The sequence below is a fragment of the Papio anubis genome, chromosome 9 (assembly GCF_008728515.1).
Source record: "Papio anubis isolate 15944 chromosome 9, Panubis1.0, whole genome shotgun sequence".
Classification (NCBI taxonomy): Eukaryota; Metazoa; Chordata; class Mammalia; order Primates; family Cercopithecidae; genus Papio; species Papio anubis.
In genome coordinates, this window is record NC_044984.1 from 30358389 (window position 1) to 30383317 (window position 24929).

Consider the following 24929-nt stretch of genomic DNA (forward strand, 5'->3'; position numbering starts at 1 on the left):
AATAACACTTGTATGCTTTTCTGTTAATCTGGTTTATGTCCATTTAGTTCTTAGACTCAGAAGCTCCCAAGGGAGTACAGGAGAATTTATCCTGCCATCAACAATAACCCAGGCTAGAGTTGATGGTGATTTGTATTAGAGGAAAGCAATGCAGGTGGTGAAAAGTGGTCAGATTCTGCATAGACAGTATTTTGGATTTGCTGGTGGGTTAGTTGTGTAGTGTGCACGTGCGTGCGAGAGAGAAAAAGATTGAGAGAGAATGTCTTATAGATTATACCAAATATGTTTTAAGCTTTAAGCCTGAACTATTTATTATCAGTGATAAATATTTCCATCATATCTTACAACTAAAGAAATGTGCCAGGCTAGACATGGTGGCTCACACCTGTAATCCCAGCACTTTGGGAAGCTGAGGCCGGCAGATTGCTTGAGCTCAGGAGTTCGAAACCAGCCTGGGCAACACGGTGACATCCGGTCTCTACTAAAATACAAAAAAATCAGCTGGGCGTGGCGGCGTGCGCCTGTAGTCCCAGCTGCTCAGGAGGCTGAGGCAGGAGAATCGCTTGAACCCAGGAGGCAGAGGTTGCAGTGAGCCGAGATCGTGCCACTGCGCTCCAGCCTGGACTACAGAGCGAGACTCCTTATCAAAAAAAAAAAAAAAAAAAGGTACCAGTGTGTAGTAACATTGTGGCTGAGAATCTTTGCTCTTTATACATGACTCTGTTTAAGTTTCAGTTTTGTTTTTGCTCTTACCATTTTAGCTGAAACACACTTGGCTAAATTGTTAAGCTAAATTATCAGTAGATGGCACCACAGCCTTAGTTAGCTGAAGATTTCTGGGTTTTGCAGGGAGAAAGGATTCCCTTTTGTAGTCAACTGGTCTTATATAGTGTCAGTTGTCAGATATTTAGGTGTGACTCAGTGACCTGTGCTTAAAAGTTTGCCTGGTTACTAACTGAGGGAGCAACAAGTGCAAACTGCAGATAAGGAACTGAAAAAAGGAAACACACAAATTTACACAGACACGGTGCCATAGATTTGTTGCAAGGGCAGTTTGGTAGAGAGAAGGGCAGTTTGGTAGAGAGAAGCTGGAAGGAAGCTGAAGCTCCAGAAAACCCAAAACTACAAACTTCCTTCAAAAGTCTGGAGAGAGGCCGGGTGCGGTGGTTCATGCCTGTAATCCTAGCACTTTGAGAGGCCGAAGTGGGTGGATCACTTGAGGCCAGGAGTTTGAGACCAGCCTGGCCAACATGGTGAAACCCCGTCTCTACTAAAAATACAAAAAATTAGCTGGGTGTGGTGGCGGGCGCCTGTAATCCTAGCTATTTGGGAGGCTGAGGTGGGAGAATCACTTGAACCTGGGAGGCAGAAGTTGCAGTGAGCTGAGATAGTGCTACTACACTCCAGCCTGGGCGACAGAGTAAAATTCCGTCTCAAAAAAAAAAAAAAAAAAAAAAAAGAAGACAGATAATAGCAAGTGTTGGCTAGGATGTGGAGCAATTGGAAATCTCATGTAATGATGGTGGAAATGTAAAATAACGCAACTATTTTATTTTATTTTATGTTGTTTCTGAGACAGAGTCTCGCTCGGTCATCCAGGCTGGAGTGCAGTTGCACGATCTTGGCTCACTGCAACCTCTGCCTCCTGGGTTCAAGTGATTCTCCTGTCTCAGCCTCCTGAGTAACTGGGATTACAGGCACACACCACAATGTCCGACTAATTTTTGTATTTTTAGTAGAGACGGGGTTTCACCATGTTGGCCAGGCTGTTCTCGAACTCCTGACCTCCAGTGGTCCTCCCACCTTGGCCTTCCAATGTCCTGGGATTACAGGCATGAGCCACGGTGCCCAGCAGGCACAACCATTTTAGAAAAAGTTTGCAGTTAATCATACACCTACCATATGATCTAGCCATTGCACTCCTAGGTATTTATGCAAAGGAAAGAAAGCATAAGGCTATACAAAGACTTGTACACAAATGTTCAAAACAACTTTATTTGTAATAGTAAAAGAAAGAAAACTCAAATGTCCATCAACAGGTAAATGGATAAACACGGGAGCTTATCTATACATACAATGAAACACTACTTAGTAATATAAAGGAGTGAATTATTGATGCAGGAAACATGGATGAATAAAAATAATTACTAGTGAAAGAAATAAGACAAAAACAGAATAAACTCTATACAATTGCATGCATATGAAAATCTAGAAAAAACAAAGCAATCTATAGTGACAGAAAGCCAAGAATGGTTGTAAAGGACTGAAGAAGGGAGAAGGACTGGATGGGTGCCGTGGCTCACACCTGTAAACCCAGCACTTTGGGAGGCCGAGGCAGGCAGATCACTTGAGGTCAGGAGTTCGAGACCAGCCTGGCTAACGTGGTGAAATGCTGTCTCTACTAAAAATACAAAAATTAGCCAGGTGTGGTGGTGCGCGCCTGTAATCCCAGCTAGTCGGGAGGCTGAGGCATGAGAATTGCTTGAACCCGGGAGGAGAAGGTTACAGTGAGCCAGGATCATGCCACTGCACTCCAGCCTGGGCAACAGAGTGAGACTCTGTCTCATGAAAAAAACAAAGAAAAAACAGAACAAAAAGGTTTAAAAAAAAGTGGGGGAAGAATTGGAGGGAACAATTACACAGGAGCACTGAATATGTTCACTATCTTGATTTTGGTGATGGTTTCATGAGTATATACTGTAAAGGAACATAAAAAGTCTCAAAACCCCCAAACTTATTATGCCAAAGGGAAAGTTAAGCCTGCTTACTTCGCAGCCTTGTGTCAAAGTGCTATACATTAGCCAGATCCCTACAAAAGGAAAAGGTCTCGGGTATTTCCAGATGACTGCCTTCACAAATTGCTCATAAGAAAATTCTTTCCTGGCTCCTAAACTTTTCAAGGTGTATAATAAATCCTCCCATAAATAAGGACATGTCTACTGTCACTTTAAGTCTGCAACTTAAGTCTAACTCTTTGTCCAGGAACCTAAAGTCTGGTCAATTTCACACTGATCGTGTCAATTATAAGCCTTATCTTCCCAAGTGCAAAAACAAAGATGAGATCCATTATTCTTCTACCTATCCTGAGAAGTCTGAATAATGAATTCCTCCTTTACTCCCTATTTTTGAATGTTTGCCTTTATCTCATGTATAGCATAGATTTACTGGGCACTAATTAAAATCTCACAAGAATGTCGTCATTTGCCTCACTGCCTATCTCCCTTTTCCTGCGTGTCTTTTCTCTTAAAGAAATGTGTAAATACCGAATCTCCTGAAACCTTTCCCAAGGAGCATAGGCCACAGACTCATGTTTCTGTGACTCGGGGTTTTCCTGGGCACACTTTTAAGCTCTGTCTCAATAAACCTGGATTGATTGAGATTCTTGCCTCAGTCTCTCCTTTGGGTTGACAATACATATGTCAGGACATTGGATTGTACTCTGTAAACATGCAAAGTTGCCAGTGTGAAACTATGTCAAATATACCTCAAAAAAGCTGTTAAAAGTAAATTTGTAAAATGAGATACTGATATGTAATGTTGGTTATTTTACTCACGTATTTGCCTTTTCTTTCATTTAACAGAGTTTACTGAGTGTCTAACTGTGCTAGAGGCTAAAAGAAGAATGAGATGGTCTGCTTTCAAGTCTAGACAGTGACAGTTCTGCTTGATATTCTTGTTGAACATGCCCATAGGAAGCTAAGAAAATAGGAAGATTAGTGTGTTGGCTGACGTGTTGGGGAAGGCTTTTCAGAGGACCTTAACCTTGAGCTGAGTTCTGAAGGACGAGTAGGTGGTTTGGACAGTGAGGAGCAGTTGGGGGTGGGAGGCAGTGGCAGCTTTCTGTCTTCAACAAGGCCTAGGGATGAGAGAACAAGGTGCTGTGGGAGGAAAACCAACTGCAGCAGAGAGGGGAGAAGAGCGTATTGAAAAGAGGCAGGATAGGTTAAGTTAGGACTGATTAGCATGGGCCTGGAAAGCTGTAGTCAGGATTCCAGCTGTACCAATGAAGGTCTGGGGAGCTAGAGCGGGTTTTAGGCAAGGGAGAACACAGCCTGCTGATGAACAGCACAGGCCAGTCGAGTGGAGCAAGAGAAACCATCTTGCCCTGAGGTTGGCTAGCATTATGGTTAAACGTGTTTATTTAATTAGTCTCCAAGTCCTGCTAATAGCTTATCCTTAATTATTTTCAGATGTCCCAATTCTTTCCATCCCTTTGTAGTTACCTTAGTTCTGCCTCTGTTATTGTTTGATTGGATTACCGTAATATCCTCCAGTGGCGGTTTCCTTGTCTTCAGTCTTGCCCCTACTCTAAACTCTTTGCTACCTGCAGCACAAAACATTTTTCTAAACTTCAAGTCTGATCCTCTCAGCCTTAACTGAAAACCCAATCTGCTGCTCATCAATCTCTGTGTTTCTAATAATGATCATCACTGTAATAGCACATTTAGCAAGCATTTACTACATGCCAGGAACTGGGCTAAACACGGTGTGCTTTTATCTTATTAAATCTTCCTCAAACATTATTATTATCATCACTGTTTTACAGATGAAGAAACTGATTATCAAGGTTTAGTAATGTGTCCAAGATCATACAGCTAATAAGTGTAATTGAATAACTTGTTGAAAAACCAAAAACCCCGTAAAGACAAAGTTGGGTAGGGAATAGAGTTTTTTACTTGCACCTGCAAGAGGGACTAATTATTAGAGAACTGGCTTTGTAAACAAAAATGTAGGGCGGGTAGTTAAAGTAAAAAAATCATGAGGATAGACAACAGCTCAAATTGTTATCAGTTCACAAGTTTGCTTGGATGTATGTGGGTCAATTTTGTTAAAATCTAGATGGTCCTTTCTATTACGAAATTACAGCGCATCAACACCAAACAACAGAAAAGAAAATCCATATGTCCCTGTTTTTCATGCTTTATCTGGGACTACAGGAAGGGTAGGCCTTTTCTAGACTATGGAATCTAAGCTTCAGAAAAAAAAAAAATCATTTAAGCTGCAATATAAAGAATAGTTTTGGCCAGTCATGGTGGTTCACACCTGTAATCCCAGGACTTTGGGAGGCAGAGGTGGGCGGATCACTAGGTCAAAAGTTCGACACCAGCCTGACCAACATGGTGAAACCCCCTCTCTACTAAAAATACAAAAAATAGCTGGGCGTGGTGGTGCACGCCTATAATCCCAGCTAGTGGGGAAGCTGAGGCAGGAGAATGGCTTGAACCCGGGAGGCGGAGGTTGCAGTGAGCTGAGATCACACCACTGCACTCCAGCCTGGGCGACAGAGCAAGACTCCATCTCAAAAAAAAAAAAAAAAAAAAAAAAGTCTCAAGAAAGGCAGAATTAGAGAAAGACAAGTTATAGGAACCCAGGCAAGCCATTATAATGCCAAACTAAGGCAATGGCAGGAGGGACAGAAAGAACTGGACCAGTTTTCAAACCCTTATAGAACAGGAAAGGCATGTTGCAGTCCCTTCAGCCAAGTTGCAAGTTTTGAATGAGTTATCCAAACATTATTAAATGCATCTTCAGTGATGGCTACCAAACTTTTTACCAGGAACTCTTTTTTGTAGAAATGTTAGGTCAGCCTGTTCATTCTGGTTTCTTGGGCAGTGACTGGGATGTTCAAACTACTAATTGGGATAGAGCACAGAAGCTGGTTAAAAACAATATTTCTTATACAAATTGATCTTGAACATGGATCAAGGTTCACTGTTCGCAGGAGAATCGGAGAGTGTGTGGTAATGAAAAGTTATTACAGTTGAGAAAACGAGTTTACATTAGCAACTAATTAAGAAAAAAGCAGCTCATAAATGGATGAATGCAGGTCATAAACACATTATATCAGTTATTACATAGGAAATCTATGGCAGAATACTGTGAAATGCAAGGTGTGTAGCTTATCAACAAGAATATAGCAAGTACGCCATTCAACTAAGAAGGAAATGATAAGGCTGCATCTGGGGCTGTTGACTGGAAGCACAAAGTTTCCTTTCCTTGTAGTAGTTCCGAAAGATTCCAGTTTACATGGAAAGACAGAAAGCTGTTACACCCATGGCAGGAGCAGAGAACCCCAGCGACAAATTCTAATTTTGAACAGGCAGGTGCCAGTGTATTTCTCAAACTGCAAACTAAGATGCAGAAACACAATTTTCCTGTTTCTTAGTTTTGGACCATTTCCCACCCCCCAGCACGCCAGAGCAGGTTTTAATTGTTGTCAGGTGAGATGGTGAGTTAACTTTGAGTGTTGAGTTGAGGGTCCAGTGGGATGTGGGTCCAGTTGAAAGGTGGATATATGTAGATCCAGACTCGACTGATATAGGCTGCAAATAAATTGATAGTGAATTTATGAATTATTAGAAAAGAAAGGACATTCATTATGATTTAATCGCAGTTGAATGTAGGCAGCACAAAGGGCTTATACTGTGTCTTTTTTTTTTTTAATATACTGGGTCTATTTTGCTCACCACTCTATGTCCCGTGCCTGGAAGTGCGACTAGTACATAGTAGGTGTTGCACACATAGTTTCAGAATGAAATTTTAGAAATCAAAATTCTACAAACATTGCACACAGATTTATCGTTCTCTTATTTTCCGGGCGAGGTCAGGGCGCCCTTTGGTTTCGCGCTTCTGGCCCTTTAAGAAAGTGGAGGAGAAAGAAAGCCCTGCTGGGAAAAAGGGCGGGGCCGCGAGAGTCCGCCGTCCGTCCCGCCCACGTCCCGGCCGCAGCCAGCAGCTCGCGCTAGGCTCGGTTTTGGTAGCGGGACCCAGAAAATGTAAAGCATGCGCAGGAAGAGTCGCCAGGGTGCGTGACAGGCGAGCCCTGTGCTTTACTTCCGAGGGCGGTGTCAGCAAAGCTAGGTAAGGAGAGCGGGAGGACGGTGCCTGCCCCTTTAAGATCGACTCCACCCCGCCTCTGGAGGAAAATGACGCAGTCGTCTACAGTTTCTGGAACGTAACCCTTTTGATCCCGTCAGCTCTCCTTCTCATTAAGAGAAATACCAAGTGGCCCCCACAGTCACATACGTCATAACCCAGGCCTCATCGGTGCTGGGACGGGAGAGGGAAGCGCCGGTCTAAAGGACATGGGGTCCAAATCCCAAATAGTCTCTATTTGCTCTGCGTTATAGGTTGCATTGTGTGATTCAAGTGACAGCCTAGTACTGCTTAACAAAATTAGTCTAATGGTAGACCAGGCCCTGAGAGACCCCTGCGATCCTGGGACACTGATGTGGGGTAACTAACACCCACTGGAAGTCTACGCTGAGTTCACAGGCTATGTATGACCTGACATGCATTTTGGGCTGCCCTGTGTTTTGATATTTGAACCAGTTGCTGGTGTTTAAAAGCGGGAGCTGGCCGGGCGTGGTGGCTCGCGCCTGTAGTCTCAGCACTTTGGGAGGCCGAGGCAGAAGGATCGCTTGAGGTCAGGAGTTCCAGAGCAGTCTGGCCAACATGGCGAAACCTGGTCTCTACACACGCACACAAAAATACAAAAATTAGCCGGGCGTGGTGGCACGCGCCCGTAATCCCAGGACTCGGGAGGCTGAGATAGGAGAATCGCTTGAACCTGGGAGTCGGAGGTTGCAGTGAGTCGAGATCGCACCACTGCACTCCCGCCTGGGCGACAGAGACTCTGTCTCAAAAAAAAAAAAAAAAAAAAAGAAAAAAAAGAAAAAAGTGGAAGCTAGTGTGTCAATATCTAGATTTTTTCGATGATTTTGAGAAATCGGAGGGATCTGGCAGCATGTTCCTGCCTGGCCCTTTTGAACTGTTTGAAAACAGTCTCTAGCTTGCCGCAGCCCCTGTGTTATTTTACAGCCAGCCTGCATCACTCATTTATGATGTCCAGCGCCTTGTAGGGATTTGGATTTTTGATCCCTAATCTAAATACTTTAGTGGATTTAAGACCATTTAAAACATTTATGCAGAAGAGATCCGAGGTCTCCAAACAACTGGGTGCATAAGTTGTGTTTAAGTTGTTGTTCCTCATTCTCATTTATTCTTACCAGCCTGGGTGTGTGTGTGTGTATGTGTATATATATATATATATAAAACGTCTTAGTGATCAGTTGCACAGGTGTTTTTCTATTGGAGCAAATCTTTTCAGTTTAGGCTTGGTAAAATCGAACCATCAGATGCTTTTACAGAAAGAGATCTAGGAGTTGGTGTTCTTTTATTACAATTAAATCCATACAGTATTTTTAAAGGAAAAAAACCTGAGTCTTGATTGCATTGTCTTCTGATATGACAATCTTTAGTGAAATAGAGTAGTCAATATAATTTGTATTAATATATCTCTGCCCACAGACAATTATAAATTCATTAACCCCCCAGCTCTTGGCTAGACTTCACGAAGGCAAAAACTGTGTTTGCCCTGTTAACTACTTTATCCCACCACTAGAATAATAAGCTTCCTGAAGACACAAGACTTCTGTTATTTTGTTCAGTTACCAAGCGTGCCTACTTTGTTAAATTTCTGAAAGAAGTTGTACAGTTGGCCCACAATATAACAATATAGCAATGTAAAATTACAGCAATAAAAATAACGCAAAAATACAGTGTAACAACTATTTTTTTTTTTTTTTTTTGAGACGGAGTCTCGCGCTGTCGCCCAGGCTGGAGTGCAGTGGCGCGATCTCTATTTACATAGCATTTACGTTGTATTAAGTATTATGAGTCATCCAGAGATGATTTAAAGTATACCACAGCATATGCCTAGTATACCACAGCATATGCTTAGTTTATATGCAAATATGCCGTTTTATATAAGGGACTTGAGTATCGTCTGTGGTACCCTGGAAGCAGGGGATACTGGAACCAATCCCTTGAGGATACTGAGGGATGACTGTATGCCTGATTTCCTGTAAGAGGCATTTTCTTGAGGATTCTTTCAAAATCAAATGCTTGTATATTTGTTGTGTTAAATTACTAAAAGGATTCTCTTGTGAAAAAGTATCATTTAAAAAGATTGGATTTTCCCAATTGATGCACCAAAGCTTTCATCTGAAATGAACTTGCACATGTGAGTCATCAGATACAGAGCTTACACTGTAATATTTTCTTTCTTTTTTTTTTTTTCTTTGAGACGGAGTTTTGCTCTTGTTGCCCAGGCTGAAGTATAATGGTACGATCTCAGCTCAGTGCAACCTCTGCCTCACGGGTTCAAGCAATTCTCAAGTAGTGGAATTACAGGCACCCGCCATCATGCCTGGCTAATTTTTTTGTATTTTTAGTAGAGACAGGGTTTCACCATGATGACCAGGCTGGTCTTGAACTCCTGACCTCAGGTGATCCTCCCACTTCGGCCTCCCAAAGTGCTGGGATTACAGGTGTGAGCCACCGCCCACGGCCAATATTTTCTTATTATGTAATGGGATCTGGAAATGTTGTTCTTCCTTGGAATTCTCAGTATTACTTTTTTTTTTTCCCCAGAGACTCAGAGATTCCAGTTGAGATCAAGTTGGGAGACACACCCTTGTTCATTCTCCTTGAGAAGCAGCCATTATCAACAGAACATTGATAGAACCTGTGTTTGGGGAAAGGCCTGATGGCTTTGAGTCTAGGTTGGAAAGCACCCAGGAATCGCTGTGGTCTCCTCTTGCAGGCTATGCGAAGCAGTGGTCTTCTCTTGTTTCCCTGTGGCCGGTGTCCCTGGAGGGGAGCTGGAAGCTTTTTGGATCCTGAGATAAAGGCTTTCCTGGAGGAGAACACTGAAGTCACCAGCAGTGGTAGCCTCACCCCTGAAATCCAGTTGCGGCTTTTGACCCCCAGATGCAAATTCTGGTGGGAGAGAGCTGACCTGTGGCCCCACAGTGATCCTTACTGGGCAATCTACTGGCCAGGAGGCCAAGCCCTGTCTAGGTATTACCCTATTGAAACCTTTAAGGCGGTACAGATCTTTGCTCTTTCAGTCTCCTCCAACTCCAGCCTCTACAAAAAACCACAGCAGGTCTGGGCGTGGTGGCTCATGCCTGTAGTTTCAGTACTTTGGGAGGCTGAGACTGTATAGTAAGCTGTGATCCTGCCACTGCACTCCCGCCTGGCCTGTCTTTAAAAACAAAACAAAACAGAAACCAGCAAAACTCAAAAGTCTTCTTGTTTTCTTTTTTCTTCTTTTTTTTTTTTTGGTAGAGATAGGATCTTGCTATGTTGTCCAGGCTAGTCTTAAACTCCTGGCCTCCTCAACCTCCCCAAGTCCTGGTATTACAGACGTGGGCCTCTGAGCCTGACCTTAGGTTAGCCATATCTTTTGGTTGCCTTGTTGCATAATTTTCCCTTGTAACCCAAGCTTATCAAGCCATTTTCCCAAGTAGCTGTCTCCCCAAGAGAAATCCTAGAGTCAGCTGTCAGGACCCTGGATAGCGATAAGTGATCCAGAAATCTCATCTGTTAGGAGGTTCATGGTTCATAGCGCATGACCATTGCAGAGTTTTTAGATGGAAGCTAAATACCCAGTCCTTCAGCTCTCCTTTAATTCAGTGAATGTTGCTCCATAAATCTCACATTCTTTCCAGAGTTGCTTCTTTTCCCATAAAACAGGAGCTGTGAGTGAGTGGGGTGCTCAAAGATTCCCTCTTTTATTGGGTGCAGTGCCTGTAATCCCAGTGCTTTAGGAAGCCAGTGCAGGAGGACAGCTTGAAGTCAAGAGTTCGAGACCAGCTAGGCAACATAGTGATACCCCTGTCTCTACCAAAAAAAAAGTTTTTTTTAATTAGCCAGGTGTGGTGTCTTGTGCCTGTAATCTTAGCAACTCAGGAGGCTGAGGTGGGAGGATCACATGAACCCAGGATTTCTAGGTTACACTGAGCTGTGATTGCACCATTGCACTTCAGCCTGGGTAATAGAGTGAGACCCTGTATCTATTTTTAAAAGAGAGAATAAAAGTCTCAGTGGCTCATGCCTGTAATCCCAGCACTTTGGGAGGCCGAGGCTGGCGGATCACTTGAGGTCAGGAGTTCAAGAGCAGCCTGGCCAATGTGGCGATAGAGTGAGGAAAAAATCCCTTTTCTCTAGAGGCTTGTTGAAAATTTAGGACTTGAATCTGCGTTTTAATCCCCCCTCCCCATCTTCTAACTCTCCATATTGCAGAGGTCTTAGGGCATTTTCTCACATAGCCACACTATACTTCTTATTGAAACACAGCTGATGAAATAAAGGCAAGAGCTTTTTGCATTTTGATCTAGTCTTTGTTGTAGGATTGGTAAATGATTTCGTCTGTTTATGCCCTGTGGTTCTAAAGCTGTGAAACAAAAAAGGTGATAAGGACTTCTGTTTCACAGGAATGGTATAGCCTACGTAATTAGTGTTATATGTAGTTTTAAGTAAAGTGTGTAAATGAAAACATAGAGCTTTTGGTTGGAAATTCCAAGGACTGGAAAGCTTTCCAGCTGGTACAAAATAATGCCAACTTTCTGATTGTTGTATTGCTAGATTTTCAAGCTTTATTTAGTTACATCATAGTTTTAGAATGCTGACATCTTAAGTGATATCTATTAAAGTGACTATCAACTTGAAATAAAATCAACTTCTTTAAGAGACTGAGTTAGATGTCATAAATTGGTGACCCATAGGTGTGTTTTGTTTGACCTGTACTTATAAACTTCAAAAAAATTATTTGCTGATATTTAAAACTGGCGAGATTTCATGTAAAAATTGACTTTGCTTTGAAAAACAGGGATACCTGGTAAACAGGGATTCTGTGTGGCAACAGTGAGCTGAAGATGGGTAGCAGCTATTTATTTACTTATTTAGAGATGGAGTTTTGTTCTCGTCATCCAGGCTGGAGTGCAATGGCGTGATCTCAGCTCACTGCAACCTCCACTTGAACCACTCCGGGTTCAAGCAATTCTTCTGCCTCAATCTCCCGAGTAGCTGGGATTACAGGTGCCCTCCACCGCACCTGGCTACTTTTAGTATTTTTAGTAGAGATGGGGTTTCACCATGTTGGCCAGGCTGATCTCAAATTCCTGACCTCATCTTCCCAAAGTGCTGGGATTACAGGTGTGAGCTACTGCACCCAGCCTATTTATTTATTTAGAGATGGAGTCTCACTCTGTTGTCCAGGTTGGAGTGCAGTGGTGCAATCTCAGCCTACTACAACCTACACCTGCCAGGTTCAAGTGATCCTCCTGCCTTGGCCTCTCAAGTAACTGGGATTATAGGCACCCGCTGGATAATTTTGTATTTTTTTTTTTTTTGAGACGGAGTCTCGCTCTGTCACCTAGGCTGGAGTGCAGTGGTGTGATCTTGGCTCATTGCAACCTCCGCCTCCCGAGTTGAAGTGATTCTCCTGCCTCAGCCTCTCAAGTAGCTGGGACTACAGGCTTGTGCCACCATGTCGGGCTAATTTTTGTATTTTTAGTAGAGACAGGATTTCACCATGTTGATCAGGCTGGTTTTGAACTCCTGACCTCGTGATCCACCCTCAGCCTCCCAAAGTGTTGGGATTACAGGCGTGAGCCAACGTGCCTGACCTAATTTTGTATTTTTATTAGAGACACGGTTTCACCATGTTGGCCAGGCTGGTCTCGAACTCCTGACCTCAAGTGATCTGCCGGCCTTGGCCTCCCAAAGTGCTGGGATTACAGGCATGAGCCACTGTGCCTGGCGGTAGCAGCTATTTAGACAGGGCATGTATACCTCTACTTTGCCATAGTTTTACTGGTAGATGTTGTCAAGTCCCAGGTTTTTGGTGCCATGAACAAAGAATTGGACATGACACACATACAAGTAGTAAAGCAGCAAACAGTTTGTTAAGCACAATGCGATCAGCAGTGGATCAGGCTGACCCGTGAGTGGTATCAGCCCTGGTTTGTTACATTTCATGGCCTTTTATATTCTTTTTCCTCACTTGCTTAACCTTACTTTATTTTTCAGAAGTGAATTGCTCATCCTTGCCTTTCCCTCATTGTGCCTAAACTGCACTTTATTTCTCATAAGCTAATTGTGCATCCTTTCTTAACAGTATTTTATCTTTCCCGACAAAATTGCTTATCTTTTATTTCTTGTAACCAAATTGCTACTGCAAGCCCTTTCAACTTATTTTCCTTATCTTGCATGTTCCAACTCATTGCTTACTCCCTTATCTATTAGTGCTTACTTTCTTATTTCATATGTCCTGTTTCTGCTATCTTGTATGTTTTGCTTTTGGTATTGCTTCAGCTAGCCTATGTCCAATGGGTCCCCTTCACCCCGACTTCCTCTGCCATTCTTCTGCCTCAGTAGTACCCACTGTTCCTTATTACTCCAATCCTAAGATCAAGAGTCAGCTGAAATTTGTTATTTCAGTGTTTCCCCATCCATCTTCACTTGTTTGGTAACTGTTTAGCCCCAGTCCAAATTCCTTGGCTGAACTGGACTTTGGGTTTTACCAGAGAGGTCATTATACTACAATTCAAGCAGCAGGAAAGTCACTCTATTATTTAGTCTAGAGGAGACAGTGACTCTTGGATTGAGTTTACTTAATTTTAGTCTTTGTTTTAGCACTATTTTGTCAGTCTTAATTCCTGGTGCTTGGTAGTTTCTGGAACGTACTAAGTATTCAATACTTTGTCAGCCCAAATGAGAGACTGAGGCATGAGTCTCAACCAGCCGAGGTTTGTTAAGCCCAAGAAAAATACAAGTCACAGAAAAGTTTGTGGCCTGTGCTCTTCTAAGAGGTTTTTAGGAGGCACAGCCTGCCTGCCTGCCTGCCTGCCTGCCTGCCTGCCTGCCCGGCTCCCTCCTTCTTCCTTCCTCTTCCTTCCTTCCTTCCTTCCTTCCTTCCTTCCTCCCTCCCTCCCCCCTCCCCTCCCTCCTGGCCTCCTCCGCAGCCACGCAAAATGGCGGCGAAAACAAAAGATTAAAAGATTTGAAATGATCGGATCGACCCGAGATCGATTGTTGATCCGCAGTCAACCTAAGGACATGTCTTTTCTTTCTTTTCCTTTTTTTTGGATACCTCTTATTTGCCGAGACCAGCTGGGTTGGGGAGACCCTAACCCAGAGGCACTAGAGGAATTAAAGACACACACACAGAAATATAGAGGTGTGGAGTGGGAAATCAGGGGTCTCACAGCCTTCAGAGCTGAGAGCCCCGAACAGAGATTTACCCACGTATTTATTAACAGCAAGCCAGTCATTAGCATTGTTTCTGTAGATATTAGATTAACTAAAAGTATCCCTTATGGGAAATGAAGGGATGGTCTGAAATAAAGGGATGGGTTGGGCTATCTGCAGCAGGAGCATGTCCTTAAGGCACAGATCACTCATGCTATTGTTTGTGCTTTAAGAAAGCTTTTAAGCGGTTTTCTGCCCTGGGTGGGCCAGGTGTTCCTTGCCCTCATTCCAGTAAACCCACAACCTTCCAGCGTGGGCGTTATGACCATCATGAACATGTCACAGTGCTGCAGAGATTTTGTTTATGGCCAGTTTTGGGGCCAGTTTATGGCCAGATTTTGGGGGGCCTGTTCCCAACACTTATTTTTCCTCATCTCTCTGAGACATGTTTCTCCTTTCTTTTTAATTTAGGTATCTTTTGGATAATCCTGATGTTGTCAGAGGAAAATCTGTATTAGATCTTGGGAGTGGTTGTGGAGCCACAGCTATTGCTGCTAAGATGAGCGGGGCATCAAGGATCTTGGCCAATGACATAGACCCTAGTAAGGATTCATATTTTAAAATATTTAAGGCTCATCTTTTTTTTCTTCTCCAGAATAAATACGTACACACGCTCAGTGTGGTAGCTTATCGTCGCACGTATTTTGTGATCAGACATTGTGAATCTGTGTGCACTGGGACATTATCTGTAGGAATCCGCTGAGGTCGGAGTAGATGGTACATTTTTCCCAAGAGGATTTGTGTCTGCCAGACATCCTGGAGGGAGCACTTCTGTTAATTTATGGGTTAGGAATTTCCTGAAATAAGTAAATAGTGTTTATTTGACCCCAAACCCAAGTGAGTGTTGGCCTGTCTTTGAGGGTGATTTTTATTCCATTAGAACCCAGGCTGAGACAGGTAAGTTTTTATTTGATCTGATTTTCTTCTGGTCTACCCTTTCACTGAGAATATAGTCCTTGAAAACCTTTATTTTATAAAGGAGTCTCAGTTCTTTTGTTTTTTTTTGGATACAGAGCCTCACTCTGTTGGCCAGGCTGGAGTGCAGTGGCATGGTCTCGGCTCACTGCGACCTCCACCTCCTGGGTTCAAGTGATTCTCCTGCCTCAGCCTCCCGAGTAGCTGGGGTTACAGTCATGCACCACCATGTCCAGCTAATTTTTGTATTTTTATTAGAGACAGGGTTTCACCATGTTGGCCAGGCTGGTTTCAAACTCCTGACCTCAGGTGATCCGCTTGCCTTGGCCTCTCAAAGTGCTGGGATTACAGGCGTGAGCCACTGCACCCAGCCAAGTGGTCTCAGTTCTAATTTATTGCCATGCTCAATCAAGTCCAAGGCTTGTTTCCCTGTTCACAGTAAAAACCACAATATTTTGGTTAATGAAATCAGCAAATATTCCTAAAATTCCCAGCATTTCTAGGTGTTTTGAATTGTTTGTTTTGTTTTCAGGATATCGAGTCATATATTTGGAAATTGTGGCATAGCTTATATTGAGATAACCTTTATACTTCTTTAAACAACAACTTTCAACAAAAAAGAAGAAAAATATATTGTTAGCAGATCTTTTAAATTATTTAATCAACAGGGAATTATAACAGCCTAGCATATACCAATTCATTTTGTGCTTTTTTTTCTTTTTTTTTAAGTTGCAGGAATGGCTATTACACTAAATTGTGAATTGAACCGACTGAATCCTTTTCCTATTTTAATCCAAAACATTTTGAATTTGGAACAAGATAAGTGGGACCTTGTTGTTCTTGGCGATATGTTTTATGATGAAAACCTTGCAGATAGTCTTCATCAGTGGTTGAAGAAGTGCTTCTGGACCTATAGAACTCGAGTACTGATTGGTGACCCTGGGCGGCCCCAGTTCAGTGGACACAGCATTCAGCATCACCTGCACAAAGTGGTAGAATATTCACTTTTGGAGCCTACTAGGCAGGAAAACAGTGGACTGACAACAAGCACAGTGTGGGATTTTCAGCCTTGAGTTGTCGAAGTGCTTCCAAGTATGAATATAGTAATGTTTGGATCTGACTCTGAAAGTTTTCTCTATAGGAGATACTCTCCAGTTTAATGAATGTAATTCTTGTTAAACGGCAAATCTTGTTTTTAAAATATGAAGGTTTAGAGTTTTGCTTACTTTTGTCATGTAACTGGTTCTGTATTTCTATGCATGCCAATTATACACATCTCTATCTGCATTTTTTTCTATTTTAACCACTGAAAAAATATGATTATACAATGCCATACTCAATGGTGGCAGCATTTAAGTAATGCAGAGGAATGAAACATTGTAGCCGGATCTGTTTCTGTAGTTGAGAACAACTGTGATGTAACTTTTAATTAAACAAAACATAGAAGAATATATATATTTTTTCTTTTTTTAGAGACAGAGTCTTTGCTCCCAGGCTGGAATGCAGTGGCTATTCAGAGGCTTAATCATTGAGCACTGCAACCTTGAACTCTGGGCTTTTTTTTTTTTTTTTTTTTGAGATGGAGTCTCGCTCGTTGCCCAGGCTGGAGTGCAGTGGCACATATCTCAGCTCACTGTAGCCTCCGCCTCCCACATTCAAGTGATTGTCCTGTCTCAGCCTCTGGAGTAGCTGGGATTCTAGGTGTGCACTACCATGCCTGGCTCATTTTTGTATTTTTAGTAGAGACTGGGTTTTGCCATGTCGGCCAGGCCAGTCTCAAACTCCTGACCTCAGGTGATCCACCCGCCTTGGCCTCCCAAAGTGCTAGGATTACAGGTGTGAGCCACCACACCAGCCTGACAATGTTTTTTATTTCGATCACTTCCTTTTGATTTTTTCTTATAGCTTCTATCTCTGCTTATGTCACCCATCATTCTTGCATGTTGTATGCTTTTCGCATTAGAGCCCTTTGCATGTTAATCAGTTATTTTAAATTTATGATCTGATAATTCTAAAATGTCTACCATATCTGAGTCTGGTTCTGATGCTTGTCTTTCCAGACTGTTTTTTTGTCTTTTAGCATGCCTTGTAATTTTTTGTTGATAGCTAGACATGATGTATTGGATAAATAAGCAGGTAAACTAAGGTAGCATGAGGTTTTAAAATCTGGGTGGGGCTATTATTTGCTGTAGTGTAGCTATCACAGGCTAAATTTTCCTCTAGTGTCCTTGCTATTGTCTCCCCTGTTATCTTTGAGTTTCCCTAGAGATTCCTTCTTATATAGAGTCTGAAGCTTGCAGTTTTTTTCACCTGTAATTCCTGTTATTATACAGTAGCCTAATTGATGTGATAAAGTATGGGAGAAGGTATGTTCTATAGTTCTGTGATTAAGTCTCAGTCAGTTAAGTCAGCCTGTGCTCCTGCTGTGACCTTCACAAGTGCTTTCAGCTTTTCTTTTGTCCCTTTGGTGAGACAGGAAGGCTAGAGGAGGCTAGAGCTGGGTACTTCCTTTCCCCCAGGTCAGCTAGGCTCTAGTAAAATAGTTTCCCTTGAGAGCTGGCTTTTGTTAAGGAGAATTGAATGCTTGGGCATATTTCAAAATGGTTACTTCCCCCATCCTCGTACCAGAAGAAGGGATTTTTCTCTGATCCTCACCCTGAGAACCTGGTAGGTATCCTGGAGGTAAAACTATGACAGTGTGGTGTCTCCCCTAGGAGTGGGCCCCCTTGAGTTGCTTTGTTTTAATTTAACAAAGTTTAATTGAGCAAAGAACAATCTGTGAATTAGGCAGCTCCCAGAAGCAGTGTAGGTTCAGAGTGACGACAGGGTTACCACACCTGGTGAGATAACAGTTATGGACAGATTCCTGGAGCTTTTGATTTTTTTTTTTTTTTTTTTTTTTTGAGACAGAGTCTCACTCTTCACCCAGGCCGGAGTGCAATGGCACGATCTTGGCTCACTGCAACCTCTGCCTCCTGGGTTAAAGTGATTCTCCTGACTCAGTCTCCCAAGTAGCTGGGATTAGAGGCGTGCATCACCATGCTCAGCTGGGATTACAGGCATGCACCACTATGCCCAGCTAATTTTTGTATTTTTAGTAAAGACAGGGCTTCACCATGTTGGCCAGGCTGGTCTCAAACTCCTGTCCTGAGGTGATCCATCCGCCTCAGCCTCCCAAATTGCTGGAATTACCATTGTGAGCCACTGCACCAGGCTGGAGCTGTTGATTCTTAAGTCCATCCACATGGAGCCTCCAGCAACTCAGGAATTATAGCATAAATGTTCCTACTGGTACTGGCTCCAGCAAAAGGCTTCTGCTCCCTGTAAGCTGTGGTTCTTTGTATTTGCATTTCTAATATGAGGCATTTGCTCTTTAACCTTAAATAAATTAGGATCTAAGTGTTGTTGATTTTTCAGTTTATTCAGCTTTATTCTTATTGTGAGGATGGGAATGATGACTTCCAATCTCTTTATATTAGAACATATAAATCAGACTAGAGACTGGAAATTTTTGTTGTTGTTGTTGTTGAGGTTTTTGTTTTGTTTTGTTTTTAGACAGGGTCTTGCTCTCTCATCCAGGCTGGAGTTCCGCGATGTGACCATCTCACTGCTGCCTCGACTTTCCAGGCTCGGGTAATCCTCCCACTTCAGCCTCCTTAGTAGCTAGGACTGCAGGCATGCACCACCATGATGCCTGGCTAGATTTTTTATTTTGTATTTTTTGTAGACATGGAGTCTTGCTACATTGGCCAGGCTGGGTATTACTGGGTGTTTTTTTCTTTCCTCCTTTATTTCTTTCCATATTTACTTATTCAATGAATATTTGAGTGCTTATTATATACCAGGCACTGTTCTAGGCACTGGGGATATAGGGATACAGCAATGAAAAAAAAAGATAAATATTTTGTCCTTACAAAATTTATATTCTAGAGTAGGGAGACATAATGAACAAATGAAAAGTAAAACAGGCATCAGATGGTGATAGGTAGTAAGGAGAAAAAGAGGTAAAGGTGATAGGGAATACTGGGTACTAGATGGGGTACAGATATTTTAAACAGAGTGGTGAGAAATAATTAATACAACTAGCAACATAAAAAAGGAGGAAAATAAAACTGCAAACTGTTTTAGGAAGATAAATCCTTCAAAGACCCAAAGAAGCTCACAACTTAAAAGTCAAAACTGGTTTCTGCAAAAAGGGGAAAATACGATTGACTTGGTTAAATATTCAGTATTAAATTTTATTGAATTCGTCTTTAGAAAAATTTCATAGATAGAACAGGCCTTACCCTTTTTGCACATATATACATATGTGCCACCTTTGCAGTGGCAACATATATAGCCACACTATAAACATACCACATTTATAAAGCAATAGTAAGGACAAGAAATGGAGTTGAATAAGTACCCCCCAACATACACAAGAAAGTTAGCATACTTACCCCGTTTTTCACTACATCAGAGGCAAAATAAGAAATCTTTTAAGAAAATCTCAACAAGACAGGCTCATGGCAAAATGAATATGAGAAATTTGGGGGTTGGTTTAAGCATGGTATGTGTCAGGTAATTTTGTGATTACCAAAAAGTTTTCACGTGAAAACTAAGACCTTTGCTGTTTATTTCACAACGTGAAATCAGTAGAACCTGAGGATACAAATCTCTGTAGTGATATTCTGTATTTACTCATTTTTACACATTTTTGAATGCAATTTTGCTAAGGAAGGAAAGCTTACAGATGAATAAAATGTAACTGGGAAGAGTAGCCATAAAATTCAATGAACTAAGAGGCTGGGCAAGAGCCTCTGTAATACTAATACGCTGAATGGCTAATAAGTCACTTCATTTCAGTGAAACAAATACCTAAATTCTTTTAAGAATTAACAGGCTTGATGTTCAGGTCTGCTTTTGGCAAATGGGTATTTAAATACTCCAGGAAGGTAAGAGCCAGAAAATAGGAAGGTAACTATGCTTTTAGAAATATGTTTACTTAGATTCTCCCAAGGTTTATACTTACAGGTAAGCTTACAACAATAACTCAAATACCTACATAGGAGAAGGAAATCTCAAGGGAAAACAGTTAATTTTAAAGTTATTTTAAAAACAAAATCCAACACCATAGATCAGAGTTCATGCTAGGATTATCATTTCAAAAATAATGACTCATCCAACAGATATAGAATAATAGCACTATTAAGATGTTTAAGAGTAAAGCACAAACATGTATATACCAAGACTCAGCTAATTCTCTGAGAGTTATAACTTAAGACAATAAAATAATTAAAAGTAGTGTTAACATTAAATAGAATGCAAATCTCTATAGATGGTTTCCTGGGAAAGTAGTTTTGATAAGCTTTCCTAGCATTGATCATCTTCAAAAAAGCATCAATAAACAGTCCATGTCACTTGCTTTAGTTTGTTTGGGCCTACTAATTGCTCCAACACTTCTCGTGAATGATCTATAAAAGAAAACAATGACAATATATTAATTGACAATAATAAATGTTTAATGTTTCCTCATGTCTAACTGGAGATGATGTTAATACACAGTTATTTAAAGGATTAAAGGAGGTGATCTATAAAGCACAGTATACAACTAACTCGCTAATAATTAACGGTAGCCCTTACTATTATTAGGTGTAGTGCACCTATCACAGTATTACTTGTTTTAAAAAAAAAAAAAAAAGGCATTTGTTGTTTTCTGTGTAATTTCATCATAATTCCACCAACCAGAGTAATGGTGCAATTTCACCATTAACCTGTGTTAATGGTTAATAACTTTTTTCAGGATCTTAGCTGGAAATAGATGATTCACTAAAGTGGAGTGACTGAACAGCATTTAATTAAGGGAATATTTACCAAAAAAGTAGGATTAAAGAAAGCCAATAAACCACCTTGGGAAGCTGCAACACACCCAAAGGGTTAGAGGAGGTAGTAGTCACCAGAATGTGACAAGTTGACCTGTAGTTGAACATTTTTCCATGTCTGTATAATACTATTATAAAACATGATTTTAAATAGATAACCATTATATAAATACACTGTAATTTAACCAGTCTATATTATTGGACATTTAGATGTTTTCAGTTTTTCACAATGTACAGTCGTGATTTTGATATGGTTTCCATCCTAGTTTTAGGATGTCTTTAAAAAATCTGAATTAAAGCAAAAATACTGATAAAATTTTGTTAGTTTAAATATTACTCATAAGTTTAACAGACTTGTTTCCATAGATACAACTTATGTTTTATATACAACCTAACCCAGTCTTGGAAATCCTGTAATTTGGTGGTTCCTAGACAGATTTCACAGACCAGTAGGAAAAAAAAAAAAAAAAAAAAGATGGGCCCAACATATACAGTGACAAAATTTTATTTTAAGTTAAACAAAATTAAGCAAAAATACCAAGGTTTATTGCCAGTAAGAGAACCAGAGAGTGTATAGAAATGAAAAGTTATTATCATTGGGAAAACAAAGGTTTACAATTCCATTTTTTAAAAAAGTAGCTAGTAAGATAAATGCAGTTTTATTGATGGTCATAAAAATATTATTGGTTATTGTAGAGGAAATCTAAATCAAAGATAGGTTCAAATTATGTTGAAAGTAAAAGAATGGAAAGACATACCATATAAATGGCAACCATGACAAAGCTGGGTGGCTATAGAAGAGGGGGGAAACATTTTCCAACTCTTTCTGTGAGGCCAGTGTTACCCTGATACCAAAGCCAGACAAAGATGTCACATGAAAACTGCAGACAAGGATCTTTTATTAATATAGACTAAAAAATGCTCAACAAAACGCCACACCAAATCCAGCCACTAGAAGAAAGGATTACATACCATGACCAACTGAGATTTATCATAGGAATGCAAGGTTAGTTTAACATCTGAAAATCAATGAGTATACTATGTTAATGTCCTATTGCTGCTGTAACAAATTACCACAAACCTAGTGGCTTGAAGCAACAAATTTGTTATCGTACAGTTTTGAAGGTCAGAATTCCAAAATGGGTCTCACTGGGCTAAAATCAGGTGTGGGCAGGTCTGCATTACTTTTTAGAGGCAAGTTTTATCTTTTTTTTTTTGGAGGCTGTACAGGAGAATCTACTTCCTTTACTTTTCTAGCTTCTAGAAACTACCACATTCCTTGCATTCCTTCCTGCTTAAAGTGAACAACATTGGGCTGGGTGCGGTGGCTCATGCCTGCAATCCCAGCACTTTGGGAGGCTGAGGCAGGCATATCATGAGGTCAGGAGTTCGAGACCAGCCTAGCCAACATAGTGAAACCCCATCTCTACTAAAAATAAAAAAAATAGCTAAGCATTGTGGCATGCGCCTGTAGTCCCAGCTACTCGGGAGGCTGAGGTGGGAGAATCACTTGAACTAGGGAGGCGGAGGTTGCAGTGAGCCGAGACCACGCCATTGTACTCCAGCCTGGGTGACAGAGTGAGACTCTGTCTCAAAAAAAAAAAAAAAGTGGGCATGATTGGGCATAGTCCTTCTCAAGCTGCCATCTCTATGGTCCTTCTCTGTCCTTCTACTTTTAAGGACCCTTATGATTATATTGGGCCTACATAGATAATCCAGGATGATCTCCCTACTTAAAAATCAACTGATTAGCAACTTTAATTCCATTGGCAACCTTATGTAACATAACATACTCACATTTTGGGCATTAGAACATGGATATCATTGGGTGGGTGAGAGCATTATTCAGCTTACCACCTACACCATTCTAATAGAACAAAGAACTAAAACCACATGATCATCTCAACAGACAAACACCATTTGGCTGGGTGCAGTGGCTCACGCCTGGAATCCCAGCACTTCGGGAGGCTGATCACCTGAGCCCAGGAGTTCAAGACCAGGCTGGCTAAGATGGGAAAACCCCGTCTCTACTAAAAATACAAAAAATAAATGAGCCAGGCATGGTGGTGGGTGTCTGTAATCCCAGCTACTCAGGAGGCCGACGCAGGGGAATTGCTTGAATCCAGGAGGCAGAGGTTGCAGTGAGCTGAGATGCTGCCACTGCACTCCAGCTTGGACAACAGAGCAAGACTCAGTCTCAAAAAACAAAACAAAACAAAACACCAGTTGACAAAAACCAATGCTCATTCAACCAACTAGGAATAGAAGATGACTTCCTCAACCTGATAAAGGGCATCTATGAAAAACCCATAGCTGGCAGGGTGCAGTGGCTTATGCCTGTAATCCCAGCATTTTGGGAGGCCAAGGCGGGAGGATCACTTGAGCCCAGGAGTTCAAGACCAGCCTGGGAAATATAGTGAGACCCTGTCTCTGCAAAAGAAATTTAAAAATTAGCTGAGTGTGGTGGCACATGCCTGTAGTCCCAATTACTCAGGAGGCTGAGGTAGGAGGATCTGCTTGAGCCTGGGAGACAGAGGTTGCAGTGAGTGTGTTCATGTCACTGCACTGCAGCCTGAGCAACAGAGCAAGACCCTGTCTCAAAAACAAACAAGAAAAACCTATAGCTAATAGTGAAAAATTAAATGTTTTCTGCCTAGGATCAAGACAAGGATATCCACTCTTTTGTTTTTGAGACAGTCTCACTCTTGTTGCCCGGGCTGGAGTTCAATGATGTGATCTCGGTTCACTGCAACCTCTGGCTCCCAGGTTCAAGTGATTCTCCTGCCTCAGCCTTCCGAGTAGCTGGGATTACAGGTGCCCTCAACCACGCCCAGTTAATTTTTTTGTACTTTTAGTGGAGATGGGGTTTCACCATGCTGGCCAGGCTGGTCTCAACTCCTGACCTCAGCAGTTTGAGACCTGATCCACCTGCCTTGGCCTCCCAAAGTGCTGGGATTACAGGCGTGAGCCACCGTGCCCCGCCAGGATGTCCACTCTTGCCATTTCTATCCAACGATGTATCAGAGGTTCTAGTCATGGAAATTAGGCAAGAAAAAGAAAAGGCATTCAGGTTGGAAGAACTAAAACTATTTGTAGATGATGTTATATTGTGTATACAATATCCCAAGGAATTCACTAAAAAAATAGAATAAATGAGTTCAGCAAGGTACAAGAACAATATATAAAAATCAAATGTATTTCTATATACCAACAATGAATAATCCAAAAATGAACTAGAAAATAATTCCATTTATGTTGCCATCAAAAATTAATAGAGTACTTAGGAATAAATCGAATGAAAGTGAAAAACTTACACTCTGAAAACTATAGGCCATTATTGAAAGAAATTAAAGATCTAAATAAAAAAATCCAGACCAAAAGACTTAATATTATTAAGATAGCAATATTTCCCAAATTACCTACAGATTCAGTGAAATTCATATCAAAATACAAGCTGGCTTTTTATTGTTTGCAGAAATCAATAAGATGGGGCCTGGCAGGGTGGCTAACACCTGTAATCTCAGCACTTTGGGAGGCCAAGGCAGGCGGATTGCTTGAGCTCAGGAGTTTAAGACCAGCCTGGGCAACATGGTGAAACCCCGTCTCTACTAAAAATACAAAAATTAGCCAGAAGTGGTAGTGCACACCTGTTGTCCCAGCTACTTGGAGGACTAAGGTGGGAGAATCGCTTGAACCCTGGTGGTCAAGGCTGCAATGAGCTGACATGGCGTCACTGCACTCCAGCCTGGGTGACAGAGACCCTGTCTCAACAACAACAACAACAACAACAACAAAAGAAATTGATGATTCTAATGTTTGTATGAGAATTGGGGGGATCCAGAACAGTCAACAGAATTTTGAAAAAGAACAAAATTAGAGACTTAACACTTCCCAATTTCTTTTTTTTTGAGATGGAGTCTCACTCTGTCGCCAGGCTGGAGTGCAGTGGGCATGTTCTCGGCTCACTGCAACCTCCGCCTCCCAGGTTCAAGCGATTCTCCTGCCTCAGTCTCCCAAGTAGCTAGGACTACAAGTGCGTGCCACCATGCCCAG

The 24929-nt window shown here is 41.6% G+C and overlaps 2 protein-coding genes across 7 annotated transcripts in view; one reads left to right on the plus strand and one right to left on the minus strand.

Annotated features, from left to right (window-relative positions):
* Positions 1 to 6670: 6670 nt before the first annotated feature.
* Positions 6671 to 21365, plus strand: ETFBKMT (electron transfer flavoprotein subunit beta lysine methyltransferase). The gene is made up of 4 exons (XM_009180480.3): positions 6671 to 6861; positions 9436 to 9864; positions 14512 to 14642; positions 15745 to 21365. The coding sequence occupies exons 2-4, from the start codon at positions 9551 to 9553 to the stop codon at positions 16086 to 16088; spliced, it is 789 nt and encodes a 262-aa protein (XP_009178744.1). The 5' UTR covers positions 6671 to 6861; positions 9436 to 9550; the 3' UTR covers positions 16089 to 21365.
* The window catches only part of AMN1 (antagonist of mitotic exit network 1 homolog), a 60402-nt gene continuing 54701 nt past the window's right edge, over positions 19229 to 24929 (minus strand). For 5 of the 6 annotated variants that reach the window (XM_003906177.5, XM_009180476.4, XM_009180478.3 and 2 more), the window contains one exon: positions 19229 to 20468. In XM_003906177.5, coding sequence (XP_003906226.2) covers positions 20395 to 20468 — 74 coding nt within the window. In that variant the 3' untranslated portion in view covers positions 19229 to 20394. Of the gene's footprint in view, positions 20469 to 21634; positions 21722 to 24929 lie in introns of all 6 variants that reach the window. The other variant, XR_004176035.1, reaches the window with a different exon arrangement.

Coding starts and splice junctions, on each gene's coding strand:
- ETFBKMT (XM_009180480.3), top strand. CDS start 9,551: ATGGCTTTGAGTCTAGGTTGGAAAGCACCCAGGAATCGCTGTGGTCTC. Junction 9,865..14,511: donor GGAGGCCAAGCCCTGTCTAG/GTATTACCCTAT, acceptor TTTTTAATTTAG/GTATCTTTTGGATAATCCTG. Junction 14,643..15,744: donor GGCCAATGACATAGACCCTA/GTAAGGATTCAT, acceptor TTTTTTTTTAAG/TTGCAGGAATGGCTATTACA.